Source organism: Geotrypetes seraphini, chromosome 13 (assembly GCF_902459505.1).
Source record: "Geotrypetes seraphini chromosome 13, aGeoSer1.1, whole genome shotgun sequence".
NCBI lineage: Eukaryota > Metazoa > Chordata > Amphibia > Gymnophiona > Dermophiidae > Geotrypetes > Geotrypetes seraphini.
The window spans coordinates 78,118,809-78,144,336 of NC_047096.1; the positions used below are offsets into that span (position 1 = coordinate 78,118,809).

Genomic DNA, 25,528 nt, shown 5'->3' on the forward strand with positions numbered 1-25,528 from the left:
AAGCAGCCCCTGTTCACAGTTGTCTTACACAAAGTGCACCTTCAGTGTAACTCAGTTGGAAAGGATTTATGTATCATGTGAGGGAGGTCTAATATTATTCCATGTTGGACACATGCATAAAAAAGTTTTCTTGTAAAAAATATTCATTGCACACATCGAGAGATTTCTAAACATTTTATTTCAAATTCTCACCAACCTCCAATCTTCTCTTCCCTTGCCCCGGCACCCATCCCCCCCTCCCCCTCCAAAAAAGAAAAAAAAAAATTCAGAACTGCAATAAAAATGAACTTACAAAACACAGATTTAACCCCACAGCAACATTTCCAAAATCAGGTGTGGGACACAATCTGCAACATTTGCTATCACCTGGAGAGATCCAGACATGCCTATTGATACAGTATATACAAATAGTTCCCAATATTCCCCATCCCTACCCCAAACACTGCAATACCCATAGTGCAGTCCAGAGGTTTGCAGAAACACACACTAAGACTGGCCTTCAAATTTGTTCACCTTTTAGTACCATATTATATATTATGAAAATAAATTATATAGCCAGTATTTTAATAAATTAAGCACAAAAACAAGGAGTCACAAAAGAGAAAAAAGCAGCGCATCTTAGACCATCACCTGAAGACAAACTGTAAAAAACTCAGCTATAGTCAGGCACAGCTTCCAGGAAGAAAAGTCCATGCTGAGCTTGAAAGGGAACACCACAAATGTCATATCTCAGCATTAGAGAAGCTGTACCAGTGCATGGCCATAGCTGGGTATTCACAGCATCTGTGGCTTTGATGAAACAGTTTTCTGCTTACATGGAGATTAAAAAGAATTTATGTATTTAGGGCAAAGTCTGGTAAGTCAGCTTAAAAGCAAAATCCAGAAGCTTGACTCTCAGCCTGTTGTGCACAATGCGTACTTGATAATATTATCTCTCTGAAAGTAGAGCTGTCCACCACAAGTCCTAGCACTTCAAATATGAACATTGCCCTAGGACCTGTATTTACTATCTTCCTATTCTTGTACAGAAATGCTTTAGGAGATGGCATTTCCATGATTTCCTTTTCATTATAATACTAGACAGCACACTCCAACTGCACTCAGGCTGCACTTCCGCATATTATACAGCAGTTAGGTGATGACTAAGGATCTCTGGACCCCTCCCATAGCAGCCAGGGAAAAGTCACCCTTCCAGGATCCTACTGCAACACAAGGCGTTAATGAAATTAAATCACATTTTTCCTATTTCCATTGGCTTTTCAAATTAAATATAAATATCTTCAGTAGTAAGTGCAGATACAAGTAAAAATCCAATAGCCACCAGTTTACGCCAGGCAGAATTTTTTTTAGTAGAGGAGAGTGGATAGGGATAGTAGACAGAACATTTTTGTCTCAAACAAATGTTAATAGTGCACACTTTTCTTAAAGAGCACGCACTATTTGCATAGCGTGCATATGCAAACAGTACACACTCAAAGAAAAGTGTGCAATAAGGGGGCCGATTCTATAAAGGGTGCCTCAAATTAGGCACCTAACTTAATTGGCAAAATACCCTTAACAACCTCAATAATTGATTTAAAAAATTTAATTGGGCAATAGGTGCCTATCGCAATGCGCTTAGCAATGCCTAACGCCTAAGAGGGTGTTTCTATGGGTGGAGTATGAGTTTAGCGCCGCTAAGCATGATTCTCCAAAAAATAAAGCACCTGAAATGTAGGCCTTTAAAATCCTCATGTACATTTCAGGCACCTAAGTTTTTACAAAGGTGCCGTAAGCTGCAATTCTGTAAATGGTACCTAAGCATGACTGACGTGCAGTCGGTGCCTTTTTTTTTTTTTTCTCCAAGCGCCGGCCGATTTAGGCGGCATTTATAGAATCAGCCCCTATGTGTACTATTATTAGTGAATGACATTCATTTCACATGACAACCCAACCCTAGTGGAAAATAATTAGATCCTTCCAAGACCATATATCATTTAGTCAAGTGCTGGTCAGTGGAGTACCAAAGCCCATAAAACTATTTCTTCTCAGTGTATGTTCCAGGCATGGAGACTCTCCTGCTTATAAGAACATACTGTATATGGCTCTTTCCTGCATCCAGTGCTGATCAACGGCTTTTAGCCTTTCACATTCTAACAATGCAGCGGTCCAGCTGAACAGATGCTCACAATATGTCAGCAATTATCAGTGTAACAGCCCAAACCCAGGGAAGAAACATTCCAGTTCTCTAAGGTTAGAAAGAAACCAAAGAGGCATAAATATCTGTTTCTTAACAGAGATTCAAGGATTCTTTGTAACTTCTCAACCTTTAAAGTATGCATAAAAGTACAAATCCCACAGGGATGGTTCCAGTGTGGAAGAAAACCATTTCTGGGAGTTAGCTCCTTCACCTTTCTTTGGTGGTCACAGGTACTGTCCAGGCAACCTCTCACCCACTCATCTGAAGGAACTAAAGTTACAGCAGTGCTGACTGGTACAATTTTTCCTACACCTCCGATACAGATTCCCTTTTCCTACACTTAGCTTATTACAAGAACGAAGTGAGTAGGGGAAGTCAACTGAAATGTACTTTTCCAACTCCTAAATCTAAGCAGAGGCAAGATAGTATCTTAACATTCTATTTTCTCACAATCAAACTATATGAGCGTGTCTAACAGAGAACTAAACCTCTCAAAAGCCCACATGAAGCCCAAGATGACAGGCTACACATCAAAGTCAGAGAGGTAGCAAGGAAATTACAGCAAAAGCAGACAGCAGAAAGACTGCAAAGCCAAGTGTACTGTCACAATATCGCCTAAATAGTAAGATTCCTTTTGTGCTGCTTATCCTCTCACTGGCACAGCCCCTCATACCCATCCATCTCTTCAGTACGAAAGTATGTAGAATTACGAGAAGGGTTTCTATTTCACATTTTACCCCACCCTTACAATTCTTGAGGCTCACAACTAAAGCTTCCTTGCCACCGACAGTACATAAGCAGGCTCTGCCGATACACTATTCAGACTGTAAGGTCTAGCAACCACTTGGCTAGAAAAGCACTGGGTCATTCTCCAGCCTTCCGTTCCCACCCCTTCTCACATTTACCACCACCATTTCCTGTTCTCACAGATGTGACCTGCCCAAGTGGTTTCTATTTCCCGTTCTGCTGGAGACAATTGGAGAAAGAAAGAAAAATCCCCCATTTAAAAAATGTCATTAAACTAAAACATTCTCCACAGCTGCAGGATCTATGACAATTTCTTTGCAGTCCAGTAATTCCCTAGAAGTTGAAATGTGTTCGATTTGCAGTCCAAGCACATCTGGGGACAGAAGTCATAGCCATATTTTCAGCTGCTTTCTCCTTCTCCTCTTTGTAGGAATTTCATTTGGTTCATTGCAAGTATCAATGATGAGTTCCTTTAGAAAAGAGAAATAAAAAAAGTATATTAACTGAAGGCAGTCATTTTTGAAACAAAACATCCAAAAAAGGGCATAAAGTGGCAGATAGACTTTTTTTCACAAAAAACATCAAAGTCACTAGTTTCAAAACTCATTTTAAAGACTTTTTCTAAGCAGTTCATCTAAAGCTCAAGGGGATGTGCTGGAAACATGTATTGCATGGGACTAGGACACTTACAATTTTGACATTTTCCTGTGATACTGGAACATTGTAAAAACATCCAGGGCAAAAAAAACAGGATGTTTTTGGCTATGTTGGGTATAGTACTTTTTTGCTATTCCCGGAGGGGGCTGCCCCAGTGCTCTGCTGGGATGTCTATGTGGTCAGTTGAGTAAGACTGTTGGCCCCCCAGACATACCAATGGAATGGTTTTCTGCCTTTTTCCCTTGGATGTTTTTCTATTTGAAAATGACCCTTAAATATACACTGAACACAAAAACATATAACATAGGGCAGGGGTACCCAAAAAGGTCGATCTCGATCTACCAGTAGATCGCAAAGGTAACGCGAGTCGATCGCGGAGCCCATCCCGAATATGAGAACTTCATGCAGTGCGAGGAGCTCCGGTCCCACGCAAGCAGTGAAGCCCACCACCCCCAGACCCTGCCAGGATCAAGAGGCTGAAGCGGCTGATGATGCCCAGGGAAGGAGAGGAGCAGGGGGGGGACGGCAGAAGAGAATGGCCACCAGGATGGTCTCGGGACTCAAGGAGCTCCCGTACGAGGAGCGGTTAGGGAAATTGCAGCTCTACTCACTCGAGGAACGTAGAGAGAGGGAAGATATGATCGAGACATTCAAGTATCTCACGGGCCGCATCGAGGTGGAAGAAGACATCTTCTTCTTCAAGGATCCCACGGCAACAAGGGGGCATTCGTGAAAAATCAGGGGCGGGAAACTGCACAGTGACACTAGGAAGTTCTTCTTCACTGAAAGGGTGGTTGATCGCTGGAATATAGTCTTCCACTTCAGGTTATTGAGGCCAGCAGTGTGCCAGATTTTAAGGCCAGATAGGATAGACATGTGGGATCTATCCACAAAGATAGATAGGGAGGGTCACTGGAGTGGGCAGACTTGATAGGCCGTGGCCCTTATCTGCCGTCTATTTCTATGTTTCTAAACCCCAAGAACGTGTTCACCCAGATGCCTGGTGTGTGGCTGAAGTTTAGGTTCAAATCCCAAAATTGAACCAGTTCCTTGACAAGCCATTTACATTTGGTTTAGCACCCCATATAAGTTAGAAAAGTTGGCTCCCGAGTTTCCTTTCTGCCTTGAAAAGTATATATCCCTTTCTCTGGATACAAGAAAAGAACACCTTACTTAAGCGTGACATTTTAAGGCAGTGGGTTCTGAGAGGCTTTCATGTATCCCAGTCTCATGTAGGTGACATTGGGCCAACTTAATAGATTTGTGACTAGCCTTTGCCAGCTGGTTCCTCCCTTTGTTAGGTAATACAGTACCCTTATTCCAATATGACCCAGAATCTGCCTGCTGGTTACTAAACCGCAATAGCGTTTTTTAGTGCAGGGAGCCTATGAGCGTCGGGAGCAGCATGAGGCATTCAGCGCAGCTCCCTGTGCTAAAAACCACTATCGTGGTTTAGTAAAAGGGGAGGGGGTATATTTGTCTATTTTGTATAGTTTCTTTCTTTCTCTCTCTTTCCCTGCCCCCCCCCCAGCAAGGTGATGTTGCATATTTTAAAGTCATCTGCCTTTACATCTTTGAAGGAAAAAAAGCCCGAATATAAATGATAATTAGCATTTTCTCTGCGTACAGTGTACTTTGTGGTTTTTTTTATTTTATTGTTGGTAGATCATTTTGACCCAGTCATTTTAAAAGTAGCTCGCAAGCCAAAAAGGTGTGGGCACCCCTGATATAGAGTGATTTTCAAACCAAAAGATGGTCATTAGAAAGCAGTTACTTACCGTAACAGGTGTTATCAAGGGACAGCAGGCAGATATTCTCTACATGTGGGTGGCATCACCGACGGAGCCCCCTAGCGGACGTTTTCGCAAGCAGACTTGTTTGAAGACCTTCAAGCTTGCGATTGGCCCGCGCATACACGAGAGCCCCTCCTGCCCGGTCTAGGGCATGCATCTCCTCAGCGAGTCCTCAGTTCAGATAGCTAGCAAAGAAGCCAACCACGGGGAGGAGGGTGGATTGCGAGAATATCTGCCTGCTGTCCCTGGATAACACCTGTTACGGTAAGTAACTGTGCTTTATCCCAGGACAAACAGACAGCATATTCTCTACATGTGGGAGACCTCCAAGCTAACCAGAATGGGATGGAGGGTGAGTTGGCAATTTAGGAGAACAGGTTTTGTAAAACGGACTGGCTAAAATGGCCATCACACTTGGAAAAAGCATCCAGACAGTAGTGCGAGATAAGCATATGAACCGAGGACCAACTGGCAGCCTTACATATTTCCTCAAGTGGAGTCGAGCGGAGGAAAGCAACAGACACTGCCATCGCTCTGACCTTGTGGCCAGTGACTCGACCCGGGAGGGAGAGACCAGCCTGAGCGTAACAAAAAGAGATACAAGCGGCCAACCAGTTAGAAATGGTCCGCTTAGAAACAGAACGACCCAAGCGATTAGGATCAAAGGAGATGAACAGCTGGGGAGCAGTACAATGAGGAGCGGTGCGCTTCAAGTAGAAGGCCAGCACACACTTACAATCAAGAGAATGCAGAGCCACTTCTCCAGGGTGAGAATGGGGCTTCGGAAAAAACACAGGGAGAACAATGGATTGGTTGATGTGAAACTCAGAAACAACCTTAGGCAAGAACTTAGGATGGGTACGGAGAACCACCTTATCATGATGGAAGACAGTGAAAGGAGGGTCCGCTACCAAGGCTTGAAGCTCACTGACTCGACAGGCAGAAGTGAGAGCGAAAAGAAACACAACCTTCCAAGTAAGAAACTTCAAGTGAGCCCGCGCTAGCAGCTCGAACAGGGGTTTCATCAAGCGAGCAAGGACCACGTTAAGATCCCAAACCACAGGAGGAGGCTTAAGGGGCGGATGAACGTGGAGAAGGCCTTTCATAAAGCGGGAAACCAAAGGATGAACAGAGATAGGCTTCCCGTCAATCGGCTGATGAAAAGCAGCAATGGCACTAAGGTGGACTCGAACCGATGAGGACTTGAGACCAGCGCCAGTTAAGTGTAACAGATAGTCCAGGACAGCAGATAAGGAGGCAGACAGCGGCTCCTGCTGTCGAGTAGCACACGAGGAAGAAAAACGGGTCCACTTCTGATGGCAACATTGGCGAGTGGACTCCTTCCGAGATGCCTCCAGGACATCCAGCACAGGCTGGGAGAACTGGAACGAGGGCATCAAGTCTTGAGGAACCAAGCCGTTAAGTGTAGAGACTGTAAGTTGGGATGAAGTAGAGAACCCCGACTCTGCGTAAGCAGTGAAGGAAAAACAGGCAGAAGAGGCTCCCCAGAACTGAGTTATAACAGGAGGGAGAACCACGGCTGTCGGGGCCACCGAAGAGCTATCAGAATCATGGTGGCACTCGTGGACTTGAGCCCGACAAGAGTCTTCAGAATCAGAGGGAATGGAGGGAACACATACAGAAACAGGTTCGTCCAATCCAGCAGGAAAGCATCCGCCTCGAGTCTGAGTGGGGTGTAGACCCTGGAGCAGAAGCGGGGTAACTTGTGATTGTGGGGGGACGCAAACAGATCGATGGCCAGAGTCCCCCAACGAGCAAATACCTGACGCAGGGTCAAGGAATGGATGGACCATTCGTGAGGCTGCAGAAGATGACTCAACTTGTCCGCCAGACAACTGTGCTGCCCTGAATGTAGACCGCTCGAAGGAATATGTTGCGGCGGATGGCCCAGTCCCAGAGCCGCATCACCTCCTGGCACAGGGACAGGGACCCCGTCCCCCCCTGTTTGTTGATATAATACATGGCGACCTGGTTGTCCGTGTGGACCAGCACCAGTCCGTCGCAAAGCAGGTGACAAAAAGCCTTCAGGGCAAGGAAGATCGCTCGAAGCTCCAGCAGATTGATGTGACAAAGTCATTCGGCACTGGACCAAAGACCCTGAGTGCGAAATCCGTCCAGATGAGCCCCCCAGGTGTAGGCCAACGAGTCCGTAGTCAGGACCTTCTGCGGAGGAGGGGCATGAAACAGAAAACCTCTGGAAAGATTAGAAGAGAGCATCCACCAAAGGAGAGACTGCCTCAACAAAAGAGTCACGACAAAGAGTCGAGAGACAGGGTCTCGATCCTGGTTCCATTGGGACGCTAGAGTCCATTGAGGAATACGGAGATGAAGTCTGGTAAAAGGAGTCACGTGAATCGTGGAAGCCATGTGACCTAGAAGGACCATCATGAGCCGAGCCAGGGCCGAGGACAGATGGGCTACCCTCCGGCATAAACGAACGAGGGCCTCCTGTCGAGGCCGAGGCAAAAAAGAGCGGAGAAGAGACGTGTCCAGGAATGCTCCAATAAATTCCAGAAACTGGGACGGGCAGAGCTGAGACTAGGGGAAGTTCACCTCGAACCCGAGGCTCTGAAGGAGCAAGATGGCTTGATTCGTCGCTCACAGAACTTCGAGGCAAGAGGACGCTTTGATCAACCAGTTGTCGAGGTAGGGAAAGACCTGCAGGCCACGGAGACGCAGGGCCACAGCAACCACCAGTAGAAATTTCGTGAAGACCCTTGGAGAGGCCGCCAGGCTGAAGGGAAGAATACGATACTGGAGATGGAGATACCCCCACCCGGAATCTCAGATACCGGCGAGAGGCCGGGTGTATCGGAATGTGCGTGTACGCCTCCTTGAGGTCCAGCGAGCACAGCAAGTCTCCCTCGTCCAAGAGGGGGTACAAAGTAGGAAGGGTGAGCATTCTGAACCGTTCCCTGACCAGAAACTTGTTCAGAGCACGGAGGTCCAGGATTGGATGCAGATCCCCCGTCTTCTTGGGTACCAGAAAGTACCGGGAATAAAATCCGGTGTTCCACTGCTCCAGGGGATCCTCCTCGACCACCCGAAGGCAAAGAAGGGCCTGAGCTTCCTGCAGAAGGAGAGGCAGCTGAGACCAAGCAGAAGGAAACTCTCTTGGAGGCAGATCCGGGGTTACGTGACTGAAGTGAAGGGAGTACCCTTCCCGGATGATAGAAAGCACCCAACTGTCGGTGGTAAGACTTTCCCACTGGGCATAGAAATGATGGAGACGACCCCCGATGGGGAGGGGGGAAGGCTCCAGGAGGAAGGGAGCCCGAAGGCTCGGACTGGAATTGTCGAAAGGACAGCCTAGTCTTCGCCGGAGCTGGCGGCTGAGTCTTAGTTTGACGTTGCTGCTGCTGCTGCTGCAGCCGCTTCGAAAGAGGCCAAGAGAAGGCAGGCGTAGATTTCTGTGGGAGAGGAATTTTGTATTGCCGAGCCAGAGGGGCCTTCGGTTTAAGTTTCACCAGAGAGGCGAAGGACCGTTCATGGTCCGATAGGCGCTTGGTGGCCGCCTCGATGGAATCATCGAAGAGCTCACGACCCACACACAGGAGATTGGCAAGACGATCCTGTAGATTCGGATCCAAATCCACAATGCGGAGCCAAGCGAGGTGACGCATGGCGACTGCAAAGGCCATGACCCTCGAGGACAACTCGAAGGCGTCGTATGCAGCCTGAAACATATAGAGACGGAGCTGGGAGAGGGTCTCCTCGAGGAGACAAAACTCCTGACGCCGAGACGCATGGGGACTCCATGCTGAGGGGCACCGAGGGACCAATCTGTAGACCAGATATACAGTCAAGGGAGGTATGCTGTCTGCCTGGAGCCAAGATCCGGGATGTCACCGCCTGTCTAGATAGACTACTCACGCCCCAGGACCACTTCCCCATGCTTCTTATCCACGTCGGAACGAACGACACAGCCAGGAACACCCCGGAGAATATAGCCATTGACTTTGGAGCCCTGGGTGAGAAGCTGAGGCAGACGGGAGCACAGGTGGTCTTCTCATCGATCCTCCCAGTTAGAGGCAAGGGAAGAGCCAGAGATGAGCGCATCCAGAGGACCAACGAGTGGCTACACGGATGGTGCAGGGAGATGAACTTCGGATTCCTGAACCATGGAGAGGCACTACAGGGACTTCAGGGACCAGACGGACTTCATCTAACCAGCAGGGGTAAGTACGTCTTCGGACACCGACTAGCCCGTCTGCTTAGAAGGGCTTTAAACTAGGTAAGTTGGGGGAGGGTTCCTGTGCAGTAGGTAACTATCCTGAGGAGGAGAGTCACAGCTCCACTTCTGAGTCTGAGGTAAGTGCTCACTTTGCAAATAATACTAACAATACCAAGTCCGAGGTAAGTACTCACATTGCAATTAATTCTGAGTCCGCAATAAATGCTCACATTGCAAACAATTCATTAGGGGGCAAAATAACACAGGGTCCTAACAATCACAAGGCATGGAGAGCTATGTATGTCAATGCACACAGTTTAGGCAATAAAATCCTTGAGCTGGAGACCGAGATAATAAATGCTGACCTAGATGTGGTGGCGATTTCCGAAAGTTGGTTCACGGACTCTCATGGGTGGGATATGGCTATACCGGGTTACAACTTACTTCGTCGAGACAGAGAGGGCAAGTTAGGAGGAGGGGTAGCACTATACACTAGGGAGGACATTAAAACTACGAGAATCACGGAGGTCAAGTACTCCGGAGAATCCCTCTGGGTAAACCTAGCCAGAGGCAAAGAAAAGTGTCTGTATCTTGGTGTAATTTATAGACCACCAAGACAGCTGGAAAACAAAGACATAGAATTAATCCATGACATAGAGAATATCACTCTAAGGGGGGACACAGTACTGCTAGGGGACTTCAACATGCCGGATGCAGATTGGAACACGCTCACAGCGACAACCAGCGCCAGTAGAAGGCTATTATCCACAATTAAAGGAGCACAACTCAAACAACTGGTATCAGAGCCCACTAGGGCACAGGCGATATTGGACCTGGTACTCACCAATGGAGAAAGCGTATCAGAGGTCTCGGTAGGCGATAAGTTAGCCTCCAGTGACCACAACATGATATGGTTCAACCTCAAGAAAGATTTCACTAGATCAAGCACGTCAACCAGAGTACTCAACTTTCGAGGCGCTGACTTCAAACGCATGGGAGATTTCGTCCATCACACACTACAAAGCCAAGCTGTGGCCAATAATGTGGAGAATATGTGGTCAACCTTGAAATCTACCATACATGTAGCAACGAACCGATACATCACATCAGCAAGCAAACGGCGAAGAAACAATAGACCCCAATGGTTCACCGCAGAGATTTCAGATCTCTGTAAAGAAAAGAAATCAGCATTCATTTCTTACAAACATTCAGAGACAAGAGAGGCTAAATTGGAATACATGGCCAAAGCTGCAGCAGTGAAAGCGGCAGTCAGAGAGGCCAAGCATCAAGCTGAGGTAAACCTAGCAAGGAACATTAAGAAGGGCGACAAATCCTTCTTCAGGTATATTAGTGACAGAAAAAGAAACACTGATGGGATAGTGCGCCTTAGGAAATCAGATGGGAAATATGTAGAATCAGATTCAGACAAAGCCGAACTACTAAATGAATATTTTTGCTCTGTTTTCACATGTGAGGCACCGGGGTCAGGTCCACAGTCGCAGGTAAAGCAAAGTTCAGAAGATCCGTTTCGGGATTTAGAGTTTACTTCCGGAGACGTCTACGACGAATTATCAAGACTTAAGGTGAACAAAGCAATGGGGCCGGACAATCTACATCCCAGGGTGCTCAGAGAGCTCAGGGACGTCCTAGCGGAGCCGTTATCAATACTCTTCAATCTGTCCCTGAGCACGGGAATAGTGCCCTTGGACTGGAAAACAGCTAACGTCGTTCCTCTGCACAAAAAGGGTTGTAGGACAGAGGCTACGAATTACAGACCGGTAAGTCTCACATCGGTAGTGAGTAAACTCATGGAAACACTCATCAAACGCAAATTAGACATGATACTAGACGAGGAGGAACTACGCGATCCCCACCAACATGGATTCACCAAGGGTAGGTCCTGTCAATCCAATCTCATTAGTTTCTTTGACTGGGTAACAAGGAAACTAGATATGGGAGAATCCCTGGACGTCGTGTACTTGGACTTCAGCAAAGCCTTTGATAGCGTCCCCCACCGCAGGCTATTGGGCAAGATGAAATCAATGGGATTAGGTGAAACATTTACAGCATGGGTCCACGATTGGCTGAGTGGAAGAACTCAGAGGGTGGTGGTTAATGGTACCATCTCTAAAACGACGGAAGTGACCAGTGGGGTGCCGCAGGGCTCGGTCTTGGGCCCGATCCTTTTCAACATATTCGTAAGAGACATGACTCAGGGGCTTCAAGGTAAAATAGCATTATTCGCCGATGATGCCAAACTATGTAACATTGTGGGTAACGGCAGTCTGTCCGACAGCATGACGCAAGACCTGGTTTTATTGGAACATTGGTCCTCGACCTGGCAGCTTGGCTTCAACGCTAACAAATGCAAGGTCATGCACCTGGGCAACAATAATCCGTGCAGAACGTACACATTAAATGGTAAAACCTTAGCAAGGACTACAGCAGAACGGGATTTGGGGGTGATCATCAGTGAAGACATGAAAACGGCCAATCAAGTGGAGAAGGCCTCATCCAGGGCTAGGCAAATGTTGGGTTGTATCCGGAGAAGCTTTGTTAGTCGGAAGCCCGACGTCCTAATGCCCTTGTACAGAACCATGGTGAGGCCTCATCTGGAGTACTGCGTACAATTCTGGAGGCCACATTACCGTAAAGATGTACTGAGAGTCGAGTCGGTACAGCGGATGGCCACCAGGATGGTCTCGGGGCTTAAAGATCTATCATACGAAGAAAGACTGAACGAATTGCAGCTATACTCTCTCGAAGAACGCAGGGAGAGAGGAGACATGATTGAGACGTTTAAGTATGTCACTGGTCGTATCGAGGGAGAAGATGATATTTTCCTTCTTAAAGGACCCTCCGCCACAAGAGGACACCCGCTGAAAATAAAGGGCGGGAAGTTTCATGGCGACACCAGGAAATACTTCTTCACCGAAAGAGTGGTTGACAGCTGGAACAAGCTCCCAGTGCAGGTGATCGAGGCCAGCAGCGTGTCGGATTTTAAGAACAGATGGGATGCTCATGTCGGATCTCTAGGAGGGAAAGGTCATCAGAGAGTGATTAAATAGGGGGGGTGGGTCAGCGGTGTGGGCAGACTCGATGGGCCTCGGCCTTTTTCTGCCGTCACTTTCTATGTTTCTATGTTTCTATGAGAATCCGGTATGTCCTCCTGGAACGAGCTGAGGGCGTCCACACAGAACCGGAGGTAGGACGTGAAGATAAAGTTATAGTCAAGGACACGATTCGCCATCATTGAGTTTTGGTAAAGACGGTGACCAAATTTGTCCATCGTACGGCCCTCCCTGCCCGGAGGGACAGCAGCGTAAACCTTCGAGGGGTTGGACTTCTTCAAGGAAGACTCAACCACCAAGGACTGATGAGAAATCTGAGAACTTTCAAACCCCTTAACCAGAATCGTCTAGCAACAGGACTCCAACTTGGAGAGAATGGCTGTGACCGCATAGGGGGTCTCCAGGTTCTGGAGAAAGGTTTGCCAGAGAACCTGGTGCAATGGCAAGTGCAACACCTCATGGGGCAGATGATCAACACCCATCTCCTCCAGATATTCTTGGGTATAATGGACTCAGACTGGAGGTCCAATTTCAAGGCCCTATCCATGTCCGAGATGAAACGAATAAAAGAGGAGTTTCGAGAAGAAGACTCATCCTCCTGAGGAGACCCCGAGCGAGATCTGGGGGCAGCTGAGAAAGAGGGAGAAATTTCCCTTGAATAGTAAGCCGGAGCCTCGGAGTCCCGCGAATGGGAGACTGAAGAGGCTCTACTAAAGCGTCTGGGGGCGCCGAGGAACGACCCCGTGCTAGGTGGGCCGGGGAAGACCCCGGGGTCCGAGGAATTAGCTGGCGACGTCTCGTGGAAAACTGGGTAAAGGAAAATTCCTCCACCGGTTTCGAAGAAGACCCCTTAGAGGCTGGTAGCTGCCTCGATGGGGAACACAACCCAGAGTCCAACTCGAGGACAAGTGTGTGTCTAGAAGGTTTCATGGTTGGAGACCTGCCCCGAAGGGGCGGAGAAGACCGGGACTTTTTAGGAGGGGCAAACCTCGACAAAGTAGCGGGGGAAAAACGACCCCCTGGCCTGGATCCCCGAAAAGTCACAGGTGACTCGGGGGAAGAAGAATCGCTCGAGGGAACCCGGCGAGTCTTGTGGGCAGGACCTCAAGAAACGAGAGGACGCTCAGGCTGGTCAGACCGAGACTGGGTCAAGACCGAGGTCAGAGGCGTCAAAGTCAGGACCAGTTGGCTCACCACCGAGGAAAGCTACGTGGTAAGAATAGCCTTAAGCATGTCCTCGAACATAGGCACCGAGACCAAAGGTGGTTGGGTCTTAGGTGCAGCAGTGTGCTCCTTTGGGGGTGACCTCAAGGAAGAGTATTCCCTACATGAGGAGGCACGCTTAGTGATGTCTCGAAGATGCCAACAAGGCGGCACTGACATGAGACTTGGAGGTAGGCTTCTTTGCCGGCACACTTGAGGAGGAAAGAGGAGACTTACCCAAGGCCGGAGTAACAGGAGGGGCCGAGGCCAGAGCCTTCAAGGCCGACGGGGACTTTGAGGCCGAGGACTTCGAGGCCGAAGCATCCAACGAGGGCACCAAGGCCAAGCTCAAGGCATGTCCCGCAGGATCCATGGGGCCAAAGAGTTTGAGAATCTTGGCCTACGAAGAGCCCACGGTTGCAAAGTCATACAACAGGGGCACGACTCAGCGCGGTGCTCTGCACCAAGGCACTCCATACACCAACGATGAGGGTCGGTGATGGAGATAACCCGGTTGCACTTAATACAGTTTTTAAACCCGGAACGAGGCCGGGACATAAGAAAAAAGACGGCCGTGGCCCCACGAGGCCAGGTGGCCAGAGCAAGACAGGGAACCCGGTCAAAAAGAAACGAACTGAAAAACAAACAAAAGAAAGAAAACACAGACGCGAGCACAGTGACTCAAAATAAACTAACCAAACAAGCCGCGGTGCAAGAGGAACAATGATATCGCGCGAAGCAAGGGAGCAGTGCTTCTGGCTCAGCGGAAAACAGAGAGCTGAGGAGACGCATGCCCTAGACCGGGCAGGAGGGGCATGCACGCATGTGCAGGCCAATCGCAAGCTTGAAGGTCTTCAAGCAAGTCTGCTTGCGAAAACATCCGCTAGGGGGCTCTGTTAGTGACGTCACCAACATATAGAGAATATGCTGCCTGCTTGTCCTGGGATAATTGGATTTGTACATTGTATCAAAAATGCCCCTCTAAGTGTCTTGTTTGTTTGCAACATATCTTATGACTGGTTTTGTTTTTGGTAGTCTGTTACTTTGGTAGACATTAATAAAGACATCTAAAAATGTAAAAGAGAAATTAATCCAATACTCTGGCCAAGATGGGCAGGAGCGACGTGCACAGGCAGAGAAGTATATGGGGGAGAGGGAGGGGAATAGCAGAGAATATTGCAGGGAAGAACTGTATAGAAGTGCAGCAGGTTGTATTAGATTCACACTTTTAAAGAACCCCCCTAGACAAAGTACATAGTATGGGGCAACTTCAGTTCTCACCAAAAGTGGCAGTAGAAGGTGGGTTCTAAGCCCTGCTACGTAGAGGACTCGATCTCAGGCTCTTGTTTGGAGAGCTGGTGAGTCTCCTTCAGTGACAGGTACACTTCCTCCTGAGGATCGTAGTAATAGAACTTTCGCAAATAAGAGATCAAGGGTCTAGGAAAGAGAAGACAATGACATCAGAGCTGAGTTCAAAAGCTGCCATTAGATACAGAAACTGAACATGAGGAAAGCAAAGTCTAAAAGAGATTCATCAGCTCAGCCTTTCTTATTTTCACTGTCAAACACTTTGTTCCCTGGGAAAGCTCAAGGGTAGATTCTGCAGCAATTGACACCCGAACTGGCCCGAATATTATTTGCGGTTTTTTTTTATATTCGCGGGCCGGCTCTGCCCCTAACCCTCATGGATATGGAGGTAGAAGTGTATTCTGTTCTCTCAATCACATCCCACAGCCTTTTTGATTCCTTCACTCATATTTTCTCTACACAATTCCATCTATCTCCTCCCCTCACAGCTTATCCACCCATCCCAATCCTCTCACTAACATACCTTCCTCACACTCTCATAATCCCATCGCTTTCTCTAACCTTCTCCATTCACTCACTTTCGTGCCCCCCCTTACATTCACTTATCATATCTTCTCTACCCTCCTCTTTGTAACTTGTAGGGCAACTGTAATACAGTACCTTAAGCTTCCTCATTACCATGCCGAATATCATAATGCTGTGCAGCTCAAAGAATGACACTCGAGTTGCAACAGAAGGGGAGGACATGGCCTGAAGCCCTGCACATGCCAAATGTGAGAGCAGCATGATGCTCCCTCATCGTAGCCATTTCCACTGCTCTAGCCACTGTCTCCTGCAGATTCTATATGGAATAGGATATTCCATGGGAACAGCTAGGATTTTGTATTTTGTCATGTGACCACAATTGCAGAAGTCAGGAGGCTTGGTCACTACCACTCTATCCGCATCAAAGTACTATAGACATCTGTGCAACAAAATTCATTCAGTGATACTACAGTACATCTTATTGACTAAGCCAGCACAGAATGAATTTGCTTAGCTCTAACAGGAGATCACTATAGACAGTACAATAAACCAGTAACACAAGTGAGCAAAGCCATCCAAAAAAAACACTGAAATGGAGCAGCTCTCTCAGTTCAAAGAACATTAAGGACTCCTTTTATTAAGGTGCACTAGCATTTTTAGCGCATGCAGGATTTTAGCAAGCGCTAAACCCGTGCTACGCTTCTAGAACTAACGCCAGCTCAATGCTATTCCATGCGTTAAGGCCCTAACGCACCTTTGTAAAAGGAGCACTAAGGTTTTTCCAAACAAGCTACCCTTATGCAAACCTCCTCAGCTTCAAAGTTATAAGATGAAAAGGATGGGACTGCATGGTTGATATTATCTGTGGTTATCTCATGGATTTTTTTAAATATAATTTCCCAGAAACCAGGAAAGGGCCCTTGTATCTAATATCCCAGCTTTAGACATTTAATGGAGCAGCAGACTTACTTAGGTAGTGGGAGCTCTGGAATGTGATCTATCCGGACGAGCTGCCGGATGCGAAAGCGGCACAGGTGCTGCAGAGACTTCACATTACTGAACCGGGAGACAGGAAATAGAAGCTGGACTGGAGTTGGAGGGAGACCTTTGAAACAGATAAGCAAAAGAGAAATGGAATGGAGATTAGTATAAGATATGCAAGAACAAAAACAGGCAGGAACAGAGTCAGAAGGAATTATCCCAACAGGGATCTAGGAAGGAGGAAATCTTCTCACCCTCTCTATGGAAAATATAGTTGCACATCCGTAATGGATGTTCTCTGTGGACAGCAGGATCCAAAAGGATACAAGTGGGTGACAACACCAAGACGGAGATGAGTTGGGTCTGTACTCCCAGAACTCAGAAAAACCTGGTAAACTTACTGTGCTTCCCAATGGTACAGTATCCTTAGTCAGTTTTATAGCACGTTTCAAAATTGGAAGAGAAGGGCTGTATGTGTAATTGTAGAATCCTTCTGTTCATAGACCACACTAATTATAGGTGTGTGTGGGGGGTGGGGGGGAGGTTTTCATGGACAAGAAGGTCAGTACAGCCACAAAGGTAGAGACTCCCAAGTGAGAGCTATATAATTTGTGTGATGAATGAGGTGGAAGAAGACTGAAATGTTATATAGGCTGTAAAGGATTACCTAATCTAGAAACGAGTAAGGCAGTGCTGCTTTGTGAAAGTGTGAACTGATGATCATATTGCTGCTTTGCAAAAATGACATCCATGGATGATTATTTATGTACAATATTTGAACTACCATAGCTCTGAGGTGGTGAGCATTACATCTTTTGGAGAGTTTCAAACCACTCTGTCTGTAACAGAATGAGATACAGTTTACAATCCAATTAGTATTCTACTCTGATTATACTATAAAGAAAAGCAAGGGAATGTTCAAGCTCACAGCATTCTGGCACAACAGTCTTCCTAATTTCACAAAGGTTTGGGGCCCTTAATTCAGCAGTGACTACTTTGAGAGTCTCCTGTTGCTGAGTACATTTTAGTTCATGTCTGCTCTGGGGCTCCTATTGAAATTGGGGGAGGGGATTATTTTCTTTTTGTTTGGGTTCTGGAGTTCTTGTAAGCAGTGGACTGTGTGTATTTGTTTTATATTTTTCAAAGCTTTAATAAATGCAAGGTTGAAAAAAAAAAAAAAAGCTGGGAAAGTCTATTTGCTATCTAGAGTTTGCACTTAATAAATGGAACATGTTGTCTGCCTGCATATTTGCATACAGCACAGAGAAATCAAAGCATAATAGATTGATGTGGAACTCAAAACTATTTTGTTTTTACATGTACATGTATGGTTGGTAATAAACATGATCAATTTTAAACTTGACATCGGGAAAGGGAAACGTACCAAAACCTTAACCATGACCTTAAACTTTAAAAAGGGAAGATATGATAGCATGAGAGCCAAGGTAAAACAACGGCTCAAGAAAAAGATGGACAAAGTTAAAACGGTAGATCAGGCATGGTCCCTACTGAAAAATACTATCACGGAAGCACAAAATCTCTACATTCCGCGGAATTCCAAAGAAAGGAAAACTAAAGGCAAAGGAAAACCAGCATGGCTTACCAGAGAGGTGAAGGAAGGCATAAAAGAAAAGAAGGACTCTTAAAAAAATGGAAACGCACGAAAACAACCGAAGCTTGGAACAAACACAAAGATGATCAGAAGAAATGTCACAAAGCAGTGAGGGATGCCAAAAGGGACTATGAGGAGAAAATAGTGCAAGGGGCCAAAAATTTCAAGCCCTTCTTTAGATACATAAAAGGGAAAAAACCCACAAAAGAGGCGGTGGGACCGCTGGATGACCAGGGAAGAAAAGGGTACATCAAGGAAGACAAACAAATTGCAGACAGACTAAATTCCTTCTTTGCGTCTGTCTTTATGAAGGAGGACACCGCAACAATACCAGAAGCAGTGAAAGTGTTCAAAGGAGTAATAGAGGACAGCCTCACCACAGTAGAAGTGGACTTGGACCAGATATACTACCAGATCGACAAACTTAAAAGTGACAAATCCCCTGGACCGGATGGAATCCACCCGAGAGTCTTGAAAGAACTGAAGGTTGAAGTCTAAGAACTATTGCAAAAACTTGCCAACCTGTCAATTAGAACTAGACAGATACCGGACGACTGGAAGATAGCAAATGTCATGCCAATTTTCAAAAAAGGATCAAGAGGAGAACCGGGCAACTACAGACCTGTGAGTCTTACATCTGTCCCTGGAAAGATGGTTGAAGCACTGATTAAAGATAGCATAGCCCGGCACTTGGATACACATGAACTGATGAGAGCCAGTCAACATGGCTTCAGGAAAGGGAAATCATGTTTGATGAATTTACTTCAATTTTTTGAGACCATGAACAAACAAATTCATAGTGGAGAATCGGTGGACATAATATACTTGGACTTCCAGAAAGTGTTCGACAAGGTTCCACATGAAAGACTTCTCAGGAAACTACAAAGCTATGGAATAGAGGGAGATATACTAAGATGGATAGGCAAATGGCTGGAGAACAAAAAGCAGAGAGTGGGCATAAATAGGAAGTTCTCGGACTGGGAGAAAGTGACTAGCGGTGTGACCCAGAGCTCAGTACTTGGGCCCATCTTATTTAATATTGTCATCAATGACCCAGAAGAAGGAACATCCAGTAAGATCATCAAGTTTGCAGACGACACAAAGCTATGCCGGGTAATCAGATCGCAGAAGGATAGCGCAGAACTCCAGAGCGACTTATGTCAGTTAGAGAAATGGGTGGAAAAATGGCAGATGAAGTTTAATGTGGAAAAGTGCAAAGTAATGCATTTAGGTAGAAAGAACAATGAACACAATGGCCACCTGGATGGTCTCGGGACTCAAGGATCTCCCGTATGAGGAACAGCTGGATAAGTTGCAGCTATACTCACTCGAGGAATGCAGAGAGAGGGGAGACATGATCGAGACGTTCAAATATGTCACGGGCCGTACCGATGTGGAAGAAGATATCTTTTTTCTTAAAGGTCCCACGGCAACAAGAGGGCATCCGTTGAAACTCAGGGGTGGGAAATTTCATGGTGACACCAGAAAATATTTCTTCACCGAAAGAGTGGTTGATCGATGGAATAGTCTTCCACTACAGGTACTTGAGGCCAGCAGCGTTCCAGATTTTAAGAAAAAATGGAATTGGCACATGGGATCTCTTCACGGAGAGAGTTAGGGGGTGGTTCATTGGTGTGGGCAGACTCGATGGGCTGTGGCCCTTTTCTGCCGTCAATTTTTATGTTTCTATGTTTTCTATGTTTCTATAACACGAGTATAGAATGTCAGGTGCAACTCTGGGTAAGAGCGAACAGGAAAAGGACCTGGGTGTACTGATAGATAGGACCCTGAAGCCAACGGCACAATGTGCGGCGGCGGCGGCAAAGAAAGCAAATAGAATGTTAGGCATGATAAAGAAGGGAATCACGAGTAGATCGGAGAAAGTTATAATACCACTTTATAGAGCAATGGTCAGACCACACTTGGAATACTGTGTCCAACATTGGTCTCCAAACCTAAAGAGGGATATAAAACTGCTGAAGAGGGTGCAGAGATGAGCAACGAAGTTAATAAAAGGTATGGAGGAATACGAGGAACGACTGAAGAGACTGGGATTGTTCTCCCTTGAGAAAAGGAGACTGCGAGGGGATATGATCGAGACTTTCAAAATACTGAAAGGAATCGACAAAATAGAGCAGGAAAGAAAGTTATTTACAGTGACCAATGTGACATGGACAAGAGGACATGGACTGAAGCTAAGGGGGAACAAGTCCAGGACAAATATCAGGAAGTTCTGCTTCACGCAACGAGTGGTGGACACCTGGAATACTCTCCCAGAGGAGGTTATTGTGGAATCCACCGTTCCCAGATTTAAAAGCAAACTAGATGCACATCTCCTTAAGAGAGGCATAGAGGGATATGGGTGACTAGAATTATGCCAGGTTTACACCTGGCTGGGCCTCCGCGTGTGTGGATTGCCGGACTTGATGGACCGATGGTATGATCCGGAGATGGCAGTTCTTATGTTCTTAATACTTGAATTTTGTAAGTTCTGTATGCAGAGATAATAGCTACCAGGAATATGGGTTTTCCAGGAAAGCCATTTTAATGCGGCGGATTCTAAAATGTTTGAATGGATGTTTCATGAGCTAGAAAAGCACCAAGTTCAGATCCCAGGCTGTAGTGCACTAATATGCAATCTAGAATTTATTAGACCTTGGCAATTAGTGAATGCATGGAGATACCAACAGAACAGAATACAGTCAATGACCATCGTATAGAACTAAGATGTGTTGATCTATAGACCTGAATTCATCTTGTTTGACATTTGAATCTATTATCTTTTCTGACATTTAAATCTATTATCCTTTCCCAGTCCCAAAAATATTAAATAAGAAATTATTTCAATCTTTATTGTCTTCTGTAGCAGCTAGTTTCTGATCAGTAGTAGTACTTCAGAGCAAGATTATATCTCTTTCCAGTTTTGCTTCATATTAAAAAGCTGTTACTGTATTAATGTGTATTCCAGGGCAATAGGGATGGTATGCAGAACCATAGGGTTATCCATCTGTGCTCGCAAGCATACTGCAGGAAATGTCAATCACAGCTTTTCAGCTCCTCCTTTTCCATGATTTATGCTGCCCCCTTCAGTTCTTCCTTTTGCAAGCAAGCATGAAGATGTCGTTCTGATCTGCTCTATTTCTTTATTGTTTTGGGGGAGGGGGAGGGGGAGGTTGTTATGCCTATGGCCAGGGGGGTAACTGAAATCTCACATTCTGACCTCCTTGACCTGAGTGTTGCCCAAACAACATCAGAGGGACTGGCCAGGGGAGTAACTGAAACTCAGCATACTACTGACATGTATCCACAAGTCTGCTTATCTGACATTCTGACCTCCTTGACCTAAGTGTTGCCCAAACAACATCAAAGGGACTGGCCAGGGGAGTAACTGAAACTCAGCATACTACTGACATGTATCCACAAGTCTGATTATCTGACATTCTGACTTCCTTGACCTGAGTGTTGCCCAAACAACATCAAAGGGACAGTGAAACCAGATGGGAAACCGGTCTCTGCAACACCTCCTCGATAACATCAAAAGGATAGTAAAGCCAGATGGGAAACCGGTCTCTGCAATACCTCCTTGACCTAGGTGTTGTCAAAACAAGGAACAAAAGACCAGGACCAGCTGTTTACTAACTCAGCAGCTTTTCACCCTATATAAAAGACGGGACTCTGCCCCTAAAAGATGAATCCATTTTCGTTGCAACCAAGGGACAGCCCGTGTCTACCCTCCTATCAATTGCAGGGATTCCCGATTGTGAAGGATGGTGTTGCCCAGGAGCACGGTGATGTTATTCTATTTTTATATTCATCTATATATATAAGTATAATAGTGTTATTGTTTATGCTTTATATTGTCTGTGTGCTTTTCTGAGTGTCACCGATCATCCCATTTGACAGAAATAAGTGGCGGAACTGAGGTTCAGCTTTTTCACAAATTTTTTGTGCAATATCAGAGATACCGGTTCAAAGGGACTACTTTGCCTGTTCGGAGAGGAACAGACGTTTTTGTCTGTAGCTGGCAGATATCCTTTGGAGACCTATACAGCCAGCCTGCTGAAGATTTGTGGATGCAGAATTCTGGGCCCTCAGCATATACTTGCTTCCTTGATTTGGTCAAGAGCTTGAGCGCAGGCTATTAGGCATCAATAGCAGTCCTCCGGGGCACTCAGGGTACCGGCTGCAACTTCGCTTCCCTCCTCCTTTTTTTCCCACATCATGTGTCATGGTCCAGGAGGTAAAGAATCAGCCTGACTAAGGTCCGACTGGCAGCTGACCAGTGGCTTGAGGCAGAGATCCAACTGCACTTTAAAGAAGCTGAAGCAGGCTGCAGTACCATTTCCCCTGCACATGGTCTGTGAGTACCGTCTGTGATAGCCTATGGGGAAAATCAGGATGGGGGTATCTTGAAAGCGTTTCTGCAGTTAGGTCTTTGGTCACCCTCCTTTAAAATCCTGTTTTTTGGTCAGCCCTGAAGCATTCTCCCAAAGCCCTCATTTTGTCTCAAAACTGTCAAGGATGGAGTCCTCAGATCCTAATACCCCTGTTTCATGCCTTATTTGCACTGAAGAATGCCCTTGCACCACGTGCCACATGGCATGGATAGAAGCTTCAGGCTTAGCCCCTTTGCAGTCTTCTAGAGCTGGAAACCGGCAAATGGTTCTTCTGGGGGGAAAGAAACACTTTCTGGAGCTGCACACCCCAAGGGCATAGATGCCACGCAGCTCAAGAAAAGGTGCTTACTCCATACTAAGGGGGGTAAGAAGAATTGCCCACTCAGGCCTTTACCCCAGTATTCATTAATCTCTTTTTGCAGGCTTATGCACAAGGCAAAACTCCACCAGTCAGGTCCATCAGTGAACAGACCAGCGCATAGGCATCTCTGAATACTAAGAGCAATTCATCAATGAGAGCGGAGGCCCTTCTGGACTCTGAAGGTCTATTTGACAGGAACTTGGAGGATGAGGGGTTGGATTTAAATTCCTTTATTGACCCAAAGTGAGGCTTCTCCGGTAGAAGAAGCAGCGTCTCATATGGAGGACCAGGAGGCAATATCAGCCATAGACCAGGGAAAGGATCCCTCAGATCACTGACTCTAAGTCTTCTGCATTGCTGGAGATCATGGATTAAACACTGGTTGGCAGGCAGAAAGCAAAGGATTGGAGTGAAGGGCCACTACTCGGCCTGGAGGAGAGTCACGAGCGGTGTTCCGCAGAGGTCGGTGCTTGGACCGCTGCTGTTCAATGTATTTATAAATGACCTAGAAACAGGGACGAAGTGTGAAGTTATAAAATTTGCGGATGACACTAAACTCTAGCAGGGTTAGAACCGCGGAGGAATGTGAAGACCTACAAAGGAACCTAAACAAACTGGAGGAGTGGGTAAATATAGAGAAACTTTAATATAAACTTTAATATAGAGAAATGCAAGGTCATGCATATAGGGAAAAAGAACCTGATGTTCAGCTACAAAATGGGAGGATTAGTACTAGGGGAAAGTAACCTTGAAAAAGACTTGGGTGTGCTGGTGGATACAACAATGAAATCAACGGCACAATGCGCAGCAGCCTCAAAGAAAGCAAACAGAATGTTGGGTATTATTAAGAAGGGTATTACAACCAGGATGAAGGAAGTCATCATGCCGCTGTATCGTGCGATGGTGCGCCCGCATCTGGAGTACTATGTCCAATATTGGTCACCGTACCTTAAGAAGGACATGGCGATACTTGAGAGGGTTCAGAGAAGAGCGACGAAAATGATAAAAGGTATGGAAAACCTTTCATACGCAGACAGGTTAGAAAGGCTGGGGCTCTTCTCTTTGGCAAAGCGGAGATTCAGAGGAGACATGATAGAGACTTTCAAGATCATGAAAGGCATAGAGAAGGTAGAGAGGGACAGATTCTTCAGCCTACTGGGAACCACAAGAACAAGGGGGCACTTGGAGAAATTGAAAGGGGACAGGTTTAGAACCAATGCTAGGAAATTCTTTTTCACTCAGAGGGGGGGTGGGCACCTGGAATGCGCTTCCGGAGGTTGTGATAGGACAGAGTACACTAATGGGTTTCAAAGAAGGATTGGATAAATTCCTGAAGGATACGGGGATTGAGGGATACAGAGAGAGGTAGAGATAGGTTATGAAAGGGTATAGATAGAAGGATAAAGGGGAGTAAAGGGTTTTAGACAAGGATCACCTTACAGGTCATGGACCTGATGGGCCGCCACGGGAGCGGACTCCTGGGCACGATGGACCTCTGGTCTGACCCAGCGGAGGCAACTTCTTATGTTCTTATTACTGAGTCGCTTCAAGAGCTAAAGATAGACTCTCCGCAAACCCCATCCTCCAGTGTTTTCTTCAGAGCAGGTTCAGGCTCAACCCATGGCACCCAGACATAAGGATCCTAGTCACAGAGCTCTGTGAGACCCCTGAAGGTTCAGGGCTTCAAAGAAGGTCTGGACAGGTACCTAGAGGACAAAGGGATTGAGGGGTACAGATAGGAGTAGAGGTAAGGTTATAGGGACAGGATTAGAGGTAAATTACAAAATTAGTCAGAGACCACTGTTCAGGCAGTGGGCCTGATGGGCCGCTGCGGGAGCGGACCGCTAGGCAGGATGGACCTCTGGTCTGCCCCAGCGGAGGCAACTTCTTATGTTCTTATGTTCCTTTAAGGTGGCTAAAACCATGACTAATATTTACTATGCCAAAGGTAGATTCCCTGGTAGTCCAAATTGCTTAACACACTTCCCTGCCAAGTAAGGGAGGCGTCGTTTTAAAGGATCTGCAGGACCACAGAGTAGAAATGGTCCTCAAGAAGTATTTTGAGGCTCTAAACTTAGGGATTAAAACTGCAGCCATGGCCTCTTTCCTGGTATGACCTGTCATTCCAGGCTACAAAATCAGAATCTGGCAGAGGCTGAGCCTGACACAGTTTGTGTTAACTGGAGTAGACTAAGTAACAGATGCACTCTATAATATAATCAGGGTCATGGGGAAAGTCTCTGCATATTTGATCTCTGCCCATTGTGTATGTTTTGGATCAGACAATGTGCGGGTGATTCGATCTCTAAAGCAACATTGAGCAGCCTTCCATTCAGCAGACAGAGGTTGTTTGAGAAGAGCCTAGATCTTATGGCCAGTGTATAAGATCGCCATCCAAGATCTTTACCAAACAGCAGAGGCCAGAGCTAGGGGGGGGGGTGTCTTTCGTGGGTCAAGGCACCCTCTGACTGGTTCGTGGATTCACCGGCGGACCAGCCA

At 46.4% G+C, this 25,528-nt stretch overlaps 1 protein-coding gene across 2 annotated transcripts in view; it reads right to left on the minus strand.

Annotated features, from left to right (window-relative positions):
* Positions 1-1,803: 1,803 nt before the first annotated feature.
* Positions 1,804-25,528, minus strand: part of SOCS7 (suppressor of cytokine signaling 7) — a 65,182-nt gene continuing 41,457 nt past the window's right edge. For both annotated transcript variants that reach the window (XM_033918770.1, XM_033918769.1), the window contains 3 exons: positions 16,648-16,783; positions 15,127-15,282; positions 1,804-3,396 (listed from right to left, as the gene is read on the minus strand). In XM_033918770.1, the coding sequence (XP_033774661.1) occupies positions 15,162-15,282; positions 16,648-16,783 (257 nt within the window). In that variant the 3' untranslated portion in view covers positions 1,804-3,396; positions 15,127-15,161. The remainder of the gene's footprint in view (positions 3,397-15,126; positions 15,283-16,647; positions 16,784-25,528) is intronic.